At 39.4% G+C, this 12,167-nt stretch overlaps 1 protein-coding gene across 4 annotated transcripts in view; it reads left to right on the forward strand.

The window, feature by feature from the left end:
- Positions 1 to 12,167, forward strand: part of GRIA4 (glutamate ionotropic receptor AMPA type subunit 4) — a 521,444-nt gene that overhangs the window by 406,311 nt on the left and 102,966 nt on the right. For 3 of the 4 annotated variants that reach the window (XM_019525166.1, XM_019525165.1, XM_019525167.1), the window contains exon 9: positions 4,464 to 4,574. In XM_019525166.1, the coding sequence (XP_019380711.1) occupies positions 4,464 to 4,574 (111 nt within the window). Of the gene's footprint in view, positions 1 to 4,463; positions 4,575 to 5,816; positions 8,473 to 12,167 lie in introns of those variants that run through there. The other variant, XM_019525168.1, reaches the window with a different exon arrangement.

A 12,167-nucleotide genomic window follows, 5' to 3' on the forward strand; every position in this document is an offset into this window, starting at 1 on the left:
CTTCTTAAACAACTTTTCCAAGGAAAGACATTAAGCCACCTGTTGATTATCACCAAAAAGCCTGTCTGCCTATTGTATCCCACAACATGGACCTTAGCCAGCATGTGATCTGCTAGCTAATGCTGAAGTGTCTGCATAAGGCAGAGGGGCGAGGGGAATAATCCCATGAGAGGAAGTGTCCACTTTCCCATGTTATTCTTTAGTCATTTTTCATGCACTTTGTGGGGTCTGTAGCTCTATACATGATTATCTCTGCAGTTAAGTTGTCTTGACTCACATTTATTCTCTAGGTCTGTAGTTTAACACTCCTCCTTATTCCTTATGAGGTGTATCTGTTTGCCTTTAGGGAATGACATTACATCTGTTGTACCATTTACTCTTCTGACAATGCCTGCATATCTGAGAGTGGAAGACTCTTAATTTAATCTAGATTGACAATTAGCAGGAGAAAGAGACCACAATTTCCCAAATGCAGTTCTGTTCTCTACTTCATAGTTCTGAGGATATGGCAAATGAGACATGATACCATAAATGGAAACATGGTGCATACATCCATGTAAAATACTAAAAAAGTCATTATTGGTAGTTGGGCATAGTTTGCAGTCTTGCTTCACATGCAGTAGATTGGGCTTTGACCAGGAAAATATGTGGCTCTTTATGTATCTACCTGTGCATAATTCCCAAAACTGTAGCTTTGCAAAAGCAAAGAGGGCCTTCCTGTGTTTTAGCTCCATAGCCTAGAGGTTATAGCACTTCTCTAGGAAGCTAGAGATTAATCAAACCTGCTCCACATTCTAACCAGAATGCTCCAGTGTCGCCTCACAGTCACATGTATTAAGTCCCTGCACATTTCAAAATACTTGCGGAGGCACTTTATCTGAACCTGGTTTAGATAAAGCATCCCATGGCTATTTTGAAATGCACAGAGGCTTAAAACATGTGATGGTGAGCCATTTTAGTTAAAGCAACTTTCTGGGAACAATTCTAATTAAAGCACTCTCCCCCATCACCCCTGAGCACATGTATAAGTAGCATTAGTTTTTAAAGTCTTGACCTAAAGGCCAAATTCAGCCCTGAGAGAAATGAATGCAACTGCTGTACTCTAAATGAAGTTTACAATACTGCTTATATAAGTCTCCATTTGGCTCCCCATTTGGGGCTCTCTTTCATTTACAATTTTTATGAATATTCTTGTGTCATTTTATCATTTTTAGTGTAAGTATATTTTATACATTTGACCTTCATTTAATAATCTCTGCGCAAAAGGAAAATTCTACCTCTTTCCCATAAATATAAAACATACTGAAACACATACTTCACAAACTGTCTGTTGTTCCCCTAAAACCTACTTTCTATTTGTGAGCTTTCTGATGTGATACTTCCTTTTACAACCCAGCACATCATTCTTTTACTATTTCCCTTCTGAACTGCAGTGAGGAATCACACAATGAAAACAATCATTCTTCATTATAATGAGCTTCCAAACTAGTCAGGTTTTGCTTTTGGCTGGTCCCAAATTTTGTCTGGACTTTGACATTTTCAACTATCAGTTGTATCTGTCAGATCAGTTGTATCTGAAACCATGACTGTCCAAATGGGAAAAAAGTATCTGGTAGCAGTGCATCCTGCTAGAAAAAGAAACTGCCTTTCCACTAAATCAGCAGGGCACATATGCCTTATCAGCTGAAGACACCTAAATCAAGGCACCTGCATTTTTTACAAACTGGTGTAGGGATGAGAAGAAGCCTCTTAAATGTAGTGAAGGAATGCAAAAAACAAAAAAAAAAGAAATATTTGTTTTAGCAATCAGAAAAAAACATATTTTTCCCTCACTAATTTCAAAGTACTGCATGTTTTTGCATATGTTATATTATGAATACAAGGTGTTTCATTGCTGTGATACAGTGGATGGTCACTGCTGATATGGCGTGTGCCTCAGTGGATTAAAGAAAATATATGAATTAAAGGTAACTGCAAATATAAACATCCCATTCTGAAGTCCCTGGATTTTCCTGAGCATAGGATCAGAAGCCAGGACACCTGGGTTGCAATCCTGGGTCTGACAGTAACCATGTCCCATGGGTTTGCCATCCTGTTAATGGTTCTTTTCTTTTCTTTTGGATAGAGTAGCAAATACCGGGCCACAGTCTAGGTACTGATTCTCAACTAGGGTGCTTGGGCACCCTGGGGTGCCTCCCAATCCTTTCAAGGGTGCCCCACAGTGTGAGGAGATAAGTGAAGTGCAAGGAGATAAGTAGATAAATACAGACTCTGGCTTGTCACTGCCTGAGTGATCCCCCACTATTGGCCAGCCACTCTGCAAGGGGGTAAGCACTGTAATATATACATTAGTTTTTGAAATGGGGTGCCACTAAGTTCACAAAGTTATGGAGGGGTGCCTTGAGTCCAATGTGGAGAGCCTCAAGTCCAAAAAAATTGAGAATGACTGGTCCAAGAAAAAGGGGTCTGGAGCAGGTCAAAGATGGGGCTTTTCTGGCTGCACCAAGCAAAAATCAGCCATTTACTTCCATGCCTAAGTATGAAGTTAGGAGCCCAACTATATGCTCCTATGCATTTTTGGCTATACTTCAGTCCCATGATCTGTGACATCATCATTATCATGGAGCTCATCTTTCCATTCACCATAGAAAAACATGGATTTTTCTCTTTTTAAGGAGAAAAATGCAGGGGACGCTTGGTGTGGGTGTAGTAGCATGGAGTTGTGCTGCCAGGTGGGTCAGCAGTGCCTTGCCATGGTGGTGTGGGGCTCCTGGTGACAGCACCAAGCTTCTGGCCTCAACCCGCTCTGCCTTCCTGCACCACGTACAACCCGCTGGGCCACAGAAGCCCCTGGGGGGAGGGCAGCAGGGCAGAGAGGCAGCCCACATCTGCCCCCCATATTGGCTCCCCTTAAGCTGTGCTGCCCATGGGACCATGCTCCACTCCAGCCTCAGCAGCCACTAACTCCCACAGGTGGGAGCTGGGGCCAGGGCCAGGTTTTGAATTACACTTTGACTTTTGGGGGGCCTGCAAAACTAATTGGGCTGTGCATCACAATGCCCTAATAAAATCAGAGACTCCACTAGGTTATAATTTTCAAATCTTACAGGGGGGTCTCATCTCTTATGGGAGGGCTCAGCTCCCCCAAGTTCCCTGTAATTCAAACCCTGGCTACAGCATTGTTGGGGAGGGCAGGGAGCTGTGGAGCCAGGTCCCTGGCCCCATCGCCCTGGCAGCTGGGGGCCACCTCTGGCGGGGGGGAGCAGGGGGCTGTGGGTAGAGAATAGCAGGGCCAGGGAACTGTGGGTCAGGAGTGAGGAGAAACAGCAGGGCCCAGGGGCCTCTTGGTGGGGAGTGAGGGGCACTGGTGGGGCTGGAGGACTGTGGATGGGGAGTGAGGGGCACTGGCAGGGCTGGGGGGCTGTGGGTTGGCAGTGAAGGGCAATGGCATGGGCACGGCACTGGCCTATCAGGGCTGCTCAGCACCACAAAGTTTTGGTGGGGAGACAGCCACAGCTGGGCCCACATCCTGGTGAGTGAAGAGGGCAAAGGGGCCTCTGATTTTCCATGATAAAAACCCTTAAATCAAATGCCAAAATGTATAGGTATTTAGAATGTTTTATTGTAGTGATTGAGGCACTGGTAGGCTTCCAATTTGATTTAAAATTGTAAATATATCAAAACATTGTGCTCAGCTGACACCTATCATGGCATTTCATTTTACTCATGGAAAAATGCATAGTTGAGGGGGTTTAATCAGAGAAGTCACAATTTTTAAACAGAAAAAACCAAGATCCTTGATCATTATTGGTAAGTGTTACATTTTCACTTGAGGAACTTCTGGTGTGGTACTGGTGTGGCCACTCCAAGGTGCCCTTCTGTGGCCACTCTTGGGATGTCAGTTTTGGTGCGTTTGAGAGCAGCTGCTGGGGAGCAGCTGTACAAGTGCATTTCCAGGTCAGACCATGACCATGTCAGTAGGGCAAGCGAGAGACATAACTGTTGACATCTCAGACAAGGCACATTTCGCTGCAAAGCAGACCTACTCAAATTGATTTGCTCAGTATAACATGGGAAGCCTGAAATGGAACAGGGTAGTAAATCCAAACTTCGTAAGTCCAAAGCTAACATACCTACCACTGGCCCATCCTTCCCCTCCATACCTAATACACAGATGGTCCTGTGAAATACTGAGCAAGTGTGACCTTGGTGCAAAGAGCAACCAGAAGCCCTGGACCTAGTTAAGTCCCATGGAGGCCTTCAGACTAAAGAGGCCTTGTGCTGTTCCTTTGCTTAAAGATGAAGTCAGTTATTGCTGTGCTAAATGAATGACAGTCAGGTTTATTATTTAAAAAGTATCCTTCTGAAACAACAACTGAATAGGAGTAATATCATTATTAATGTAACATATTATACTCATTTCTTTAAGTTACTTAGAAAAAAAATATTGTTTTGTTTTGCAGGTTGGTTACTGGAATGACATGGATAAATTAGTTTTAATTCAGCATGAACCTTCCCTTGGAAATGATACTTCAGCCATTGAGAACAGAACAGTAGTTGTAACTACAATTTTGGTAAGGTTTTTTTTTCCCCTGTGTGTTCATTTGTGTATAATACAAAGCCCTTTCTTGTAGTCCAATTTAGTCTGTCAGCTCTGGGGTTTGTAAAGGGTGAAAGCTGCGTGTCTTAAGTATCTTGACTCTCACCTCCGTACAGACTATTTGTGGTGTGCACTTGAAATAATCATTTGAAATTGGTTTTTCAAATCAAATTGAGGGAAATTTATCCATTTTTATTGAGATGTTTCTTGCTGTCCTTTGAAAGCCTTCTCAGGAATGTAAATGAATTCTGTCAACAGCTGATTGATGAATTGTGACTTGTAAGACAGTGAAAGAAAAGAAAACCCAAAAAGATATAAAGGAAAGAATTGAGAGAAGGGCATAAAATCTGCCTTCTGTAACAGCAGGTGTCATTTGGTTAGTACTATAAATTCAGGATAGGTTTTAGGAAAGTTAGCATTCCAGCTCTGGATTATTTACTTTTCTATAGGAAAGGAAGAGAAAACTTAGAAATGTCACTAGTTATTTGTTAGTGTCCTTATAATGCTTATATTCTCTACTTCAACTGATGCAAAATATAAGTTTTTTAACAAATATTTTTCAATGATGCATTTTAAAGGCCTCCTGGAAAGTGAGGAAAATGTAATTGCTTCATTCATTCCCATTAATAGAGACATGTACAATTTTTTAAAAATATATGTTCAAGGGATACCTTTTAAACAGAATATCTAACATTTTTCCCTCTGAAGTCAGAAATGCCCTTTCAAGTTGATGTTTGTCAAAGCAGACTGGCAAAGGATGACCTTTACCTGGCTAGTTTAAAAATTTTACACCTCAGTTCACTGACCTTTTCATTAGACAAGACATTTTTAACCATCCAAGATAGGGAATGTGTTGATTAGGGAGGAATAGTCTTTGTGTTCTTAAGGAGAACTTTTCTAAACTGAATTGAAAACTAACCAAGGGACAGAGTGGAATTATTCTGAAGCTTTCTGAGTCAAAGAATGAAGTTAGCTACCATATTGCCTGTATTATGTATCAGCATTTGTGTAGTGTGTCCTGACAAATCTCCTTTTGAAGATTATAATTTTAGGATCCAATTCAGCCAACATACTATACAGCCATTCAGAATGTAACTCCTAACCTAATTGTGTAATTTTTTTGCATGGGACTTTTACAAATTAATGTATCTTTTTTTCCTAAAAAAGACACAATAATGGAAAAAATTATACTTCAGTACAGTCCTCCTCTTTTCAGCCTCTGATGAAGAATCCTATTTTAAGAAATTGATCATGGAAGAAAAGAGTCCCACGATGCTGCGAACATTCCAATCTAAGGCTCAAGTATTAATCTCCAATGTAGTAGAATTGAGCTAATTTTTCCATACGGATTACTGTTCCTCTGACTGGATGACCAGGCACTGAACCACCGAGAAAAGTTCTGTGACTATTCTGAAATGTCTAGAACAGATGACGTTTACCTTCAACTTTGCCAAGCTGAGAAGAGAATGATGTGAAAAACAAGCTCTCAATTGAATTTTTTCTCTCATACCAATCCTGGTATCTTTAATTGAGGCTTAATATACATGAACAATATAATCTCCATAAATAGCTCCAAGTTTAGGAGAAGGAAGTAAATAATAATACTATAGAAGGTGTCTGTTTGCCAAAAAGGATGTAGGGAAAAAACAAAAGCTTTTAAAATGTATTACCTTGCCTGTCCTGTTTGCATTGAAGCAGATTAATGTGCGGAATAAATTATCTCTTTAAAAAAACTTTCCCAATTCCTGTATGAAAAGGACTGGTGGTATCATTTTGCAAACCAAAAAGCTGAATCAGTTTTACAAAGCATGCCTTGTTTTCATGCAGCGTGTCATCTTGGAATAAGTACAATCTTTTTTCTTTTTTTAAAAAAAGAAAGAAATGTCACATGTTGACCCAGCGATTCCACTCTAAATATTTCATGATAAAGGTACAAAGCAACCAGAATTTGGTTTGAGTAAAAATACACGGTTAAATTCTGTCCTGAGCTAATTATGCAGCTCTCCCCTTGACCTTACAGGGAGCTGCACACTTGATTTTGAAGGCAAATTTTTTATATGCATTTGCAAAGGTAATATATTTAGAACCTAGAAGCATGTAACCACACAAAAATATATTTAACTACTGTATTTTTCAGAATCCTGTCATTTTCTTTCTATGTATTTTATTCCAATTGCAAAAAGTAGATGGACTTATGACCTCTTCACTGCCCTCTCCATGTTGAAGGAAAGTTATTTCAATATAGATGAAAATACCACTTTGGCTGCATGCATACCTTCCAACATTAAACTGAAAAGCTTCTGGGATCAGTGCTGTCAAGCTTTTCAGTATGTGGAAGGCAGATATCTAGGCACATTAAAAAAAACAAAAAACAAAAAAAAAACCCTAAGAGTTGTCAGCATGGCAAGCTTTGATTTTAGTCTGAAGCAATTCAGTACTAGCTACTTCACTTGCTGTCTTATTTTGTATGTGCCTGTGCTTTGTTTGCTGTAATGTTAATATTTTATTATTAAATATAAGATATGTTTTAAAAGAAATTAGATCTGTACCTAAACATCTTTGGTATTTATTTAGCAAAAAATGTTTACTTGTAGTACAGTAAATATGCTTAGATTTTATTTTACATATTTTATTTGGCATCCTAAAATAATTAGTTGCAGGTGCTTGGAGTAAAATACTGAGGAATTGGGTAGAATATTTTGAGCCCTCTAGTCTAGTGAAAAGTCTTACTCAAGAATGCAGACTACTCTTTCAGCCATTAAATTTTTCTAATATAAAAAGTTTCAAAAAAAAATTTACAAAAAAAATAAAAAAAGAAATATTTAGAACCAAAGAGCTAAAACCCTTGGTGAACTGGCATTATATAGCCGATTCCCAACTCAGGGCTTCAATGTAATAGGTTTAGTATTAGAAGACTAATAGCGTGCATTACAAATCTTTGCACCCAAAAATCATTAGGGCTAAGTAAAGCTAAAAGAACTGTAATTGATGTCATGTCCTGGTTGAGAAAGCTTCTTAAGAGAAATTAAGACTAATTTCTCATACACAAGCCAAATTTCGCATTTTAGAAGGTGGTAATTTTAATCAGTGTAATCTCTTCCTTGGCCAATCATTTTATATTGTCCAAAAAAATTCTAGATCTAACTTTTTTCTTCCAATATATAGTTGTATTAGATTTTTAATTAATTATAATTATTAGTTGGCTAGACAGAAGTGGAAACATTTTGCAGGCCAATACTAAATATTTCAAATGGAATCCTGAGCAAGTTATTAGAAAAGTTCCTTTGCCTTCTATAAAAGAATCTTGTGTTTAAGGCTTTTGTTGTTCTTATTGTGTTTGGAGGGGGGTTGTTTATTTTTCAAAACAGATGGAGACAAACTATTCCACTTATTTTCTTAAAGAAAATAGTTCCTGTAACAACTATTTTTCCCTATTGCAAATTATTTTTCCAATGATTTAGCAAATTCAAAGGGGCTTATTTAAAAATTAACCAAACACTGATTAGTTTGCTGTTAGAGTTAGTGTTTATTTTTTACTCTCTAGAGTTATTTCCAGTTGTGAGCATTTTACTGTACATTTGAGTTTATGGGAATGTGATGGAATGATTTGCTTAGCTATATAAAGGTGCTTGTTTCAGACATTGTTCTGTAATTAAATATGTTAAACTTTGTTAGAAAATTGTGAATAGTACAAGTAAAGCTTGCACCATTTTAACTATTTATGTCCCATGCTAGTCATTGATTGTTTCAATATGGTCTTTGTATGCCATTTCCTTACCCATAAAATACTATTAAGTAGCTCACTTACTGCAGTGTAAAATGCCTTTAACAATACTATATTTTACTCAAAATAAATTATATCAATATTTTCATTATCAGGCTAGAGTCTATATTCCAAAAAATGTAATTGTCACTTTCTCTGAAAGAGGTTTATAGAACAATCCATCTTGAACAATCCAGTGGGATAAACAGAAAATAGCACTAAGATATAAGAAGATGTACATTACTGATCTGTCAATACAGAATCAGAAAATTGCCTGAAATGGGGTGGGCAGGTAATCCTTCTAGTCAACTCTAGAAGGACATCAGTACTGTGCTAGTAGCAGCCTTGAAACTGATTAAGTTATGTCAGTTTCAAGGCTGCTCTTAAAGGAGAGTTGCTGTGGGTACAAACAGACAGTGGCTGTGTTGCAGCATCAAGCTGTGCTGAAATGTGTCCCAGCACAGCTTATCTGATTGATCAGCAGAGACAGACTTTAGTAGGGCCATTGTCCTGCAGGGTCTGGCTTTTGCCACTCCTGGGGCTTCAGAGGCCAGATCCTGTGGGAAAATAGCCCTGAGGCATGCATCTCCATCGGCAAGCAGGGGAACCACTGGATGCACAATATGTGAATAAACATTGTCCCCTTTAAGATGTCACAAACTGTGAGTATATTTGGTTGCTGAAACTTTTGGGGGCAATTGGAGCACAATAAAGGGCAAAGATGTCTGTTTACTCACAACTTGTTCTGCCATAAAAATATTTATGGTGGTACAAGGGTAATATCTGCTTGTACTTTCTGTGTAACAATGTAAGGAGATGTAATAAAGAGTAAACTTCTGTGGACATCCTAAGCACATACTCTTAGTCTAGAAACAGAAGTTGCCAAATGAAGCAATTCAGCTGTACCAGAAAATGGCGCGCCACAGCTGATCCACTTCACAGTTTTGCAGGACTGGCTGAGAAGAGAAAGCTCCCACAAGGTAATAGACATTCACCACAATAAAGTGGTAGAATCTATTACTACCTTTTGTTGTACCACTGGTTTTCCTGGCATGTGGTATAACAAAGGGTAAGGACATCTATTTGCTCATCATTTGTGCCACCTTAAAAAATTTTAAGGTGGCACAAATGAAAAGTCAGACAACATTTGTTTCCACCTTTAGGAACAAAGCTGGCTACCCATGTTAAACTGAAGTCATACAGAAGGTATGGCACCTTAGAGACTATTTCAGAGAACCATGAGCTTTCATAGGCAACAACCTACTTCATCCAATGTAGTTCATTTGTACCATTTGAGGAAGTAGGCTGTTGCCTGCAAAAGATAGTTCATAAGTAATGCCAGCCTGCCCTGCTTTCTTCATGACTCTTAGAAACAATATAAGGGGCAATAATGGTGTACAAAAAGCTAGAAGCCGGCTATTCCAGAAAAAAAATAGCTGGCACATGTAAATTGACTTGGGTAATGCCTTTACTTTTTAAATCATTGGAATTTGTTTGTTTGGGAATCAGTAAGACTTCCTCTTGGGTGTCCTAAGTTGTTATGACTGGAGTCTTCACAAGACAGATCCTGATACTGGTCAGTTTTGAAGAGGTGGAGATCAGAATTTTGCAAATGTTCCTCGTCATACTAGTGGATCAAACTGAATGCCAGATCCAGACCTTCCTGACATTGAACTTTGTAGTTTGAGAGTACATCTCTGTTTAAGAAGCAGAGTGGGCACATAGGTCTATCCCATACACCCCATAGTATCCTTTGGACCCCTCCTTTGGACCACATTTGCAGCAGTTCCTCACAGGATCATGAGCTGATGTGAAGATGTAGTTAACCTTTATAAAAGGAAAACACAGAGTTTACATAGCTTCTAAGGATTTTTTTCACTGTTAAGAGGCAAAGGCTGTTAAAAGGCTCTTCAAGGCAGCTCTGCCTTGAGGATGCTGTTCCCTCTGCACTCTGCCCCTGCCTAAAGCTATTTTCTCTGGAATACTTTTAACTTTACATGCTCTTGGGTGGGGGTTATAGTGGGGGGGGGGGTTGCCAGAAAAGCTTTATCAGGGGGTTTCACTATTCTTCAATTCAGCACTTTCGAAGGAAAAAAGAAGTGAAAATATGCCAGGGAAGTGCAGCTGAAGTCTATAAGGAAGCCATGTGAAGGGCTGAAATCTGACTAAGTTTAGGGGCACTTGTACCCAATACCTAATATCTAATAGGACACTTGGTTAAATAACTATACTGTGATCTATGTCCTCTGCTTAATTATTCTTTTACCAGTTTTTAGTATAGGCAGATGCAAATTACGGACATCTAAGCCCTTAAGTACAAAGGCCCTGTTTCAGCAAGGTACTTCTGTATGTGAATGAAGACTCCTGACATGCTTCAAATTAGGCACGTTCTTTAATACCTTGATGAAGCAGGGCTTACACAAGGAGAAACAGCATTCCTTTCCACCCCGCACCTTCTCTCCCCTTTTGTCTGCATAAGAGAGAGAACTGATTGAACACACCTGACTGTAGATGGGAATGCAAAGAGTGGTGTAGGCTTGCATTCCTGGCAGCTATTTCTACCCCAGGAAGGACATACTTAAGGGGGGCACTATTCTCCCCTTCCCTTCCCAAGCATTGGTATGTCGCACTGGAAAATAGAATAGTAAACTACATGTGTAGCAAATGCCACTTTTCAGTGTTTTGCCTTCAAGGCTCTAGAAGTACATCATGCACAGCATAATTACTATTCAATCTAGAACTCTTTGCAATTCACAGCCCTCTGAAGGTCATAATTGCTCTCTGAAGAAACGCAGTGTTTTCCTGTCAGTATCCTCAGATTTCTTGAGGGTTTTAAAATGTGTAAAACATCACATAAAAGGCCCAGCTGGCCAGTGAAAGCATGTCCTAGCCAAAGCTGCTGTGGACATTTTCCTTTGTCTAGGGCCATTTTTAGTGGTACTAGTAGCAGTTGCTTTCAGCCGAGAAAGGCCTTAAAAGTAAAACCAATGCTAGAAGACTGAGTCACAGGCCACATAAAGCAATTGCAAACTTCTGGTACAGTGCCCCATGGCAGCACTGATTGGTCTGGGGCATGCCAAAGGCTAAGGGGAAAACACACATGACTTGCCCTTAGGTTGAAAGAAGGATTACTGCCTCCCTTTCCCCATGGTGTATGGAGCCTTAATTATGGGACTTCCACCATATGCAAAGTGAACTTTAGTGACTCTCCATAACACAAACTCATTTTTTTCATTCTAAAGTTCTGCTACATTCTGGAGCCAGTCAGATTTACAGAAGAGGACCCATTTGCAAGAATAAAAGGATGTCTACCACTAAAAAGATGAATAGATCATCCTTTCCCTTTCCCTCTCAACCCACAGAGAATAAATGTATATTACCCTCCCAAAACATAAAAAACTTCACATCAAATCCTGCTCTGGCCCCATTGTCATGGGACCTAGCATTATCAATGGGATCTGCTGACCAATACCTACAGGCAGCGTTTTAACTGGAAATCTTTTAACATCTCAAGCATTTATTTTAAAGTTGGCTTTTGCAATTCCTCCATCCCAGCAACTGTGAAACACATCTGATATTACAAAATTGCTGCCAGTGGCAGATGCCCATGACATCACTTCAGTTAGAAATATCAACACACATTTTATTTGTGAGTTCTTCTGTATGCTAATTAGGCATTCATAGAAGAGGTGAGGAGGCCAAAGGGCTGCAGTAGTCACAGTTTACAGTAGACAACAGTTAGCCAGAGCTATTTCCTGTTCTGAAGAGAAAACAACAATATTTCAGCTGAAATACAAAAATCAA

The sequence above is a fragment of the Gavialis gangeticus genome, unplaced genomic scaffold (assembly GCF_001723915.1).
Source record: "Gavialis gangeticus isolate Ggan-Ray unplaced genomic scaffold, GavGan_comp1, whole genome shotgun sequence".
In the NCBI taxonomy this organism is placed as follows: domain Eukaryota; kingdom Metazoa; phylum Chordata; order Crocodylia; family Gavialidae; genus Gavialis; species Gavialis gangeticus.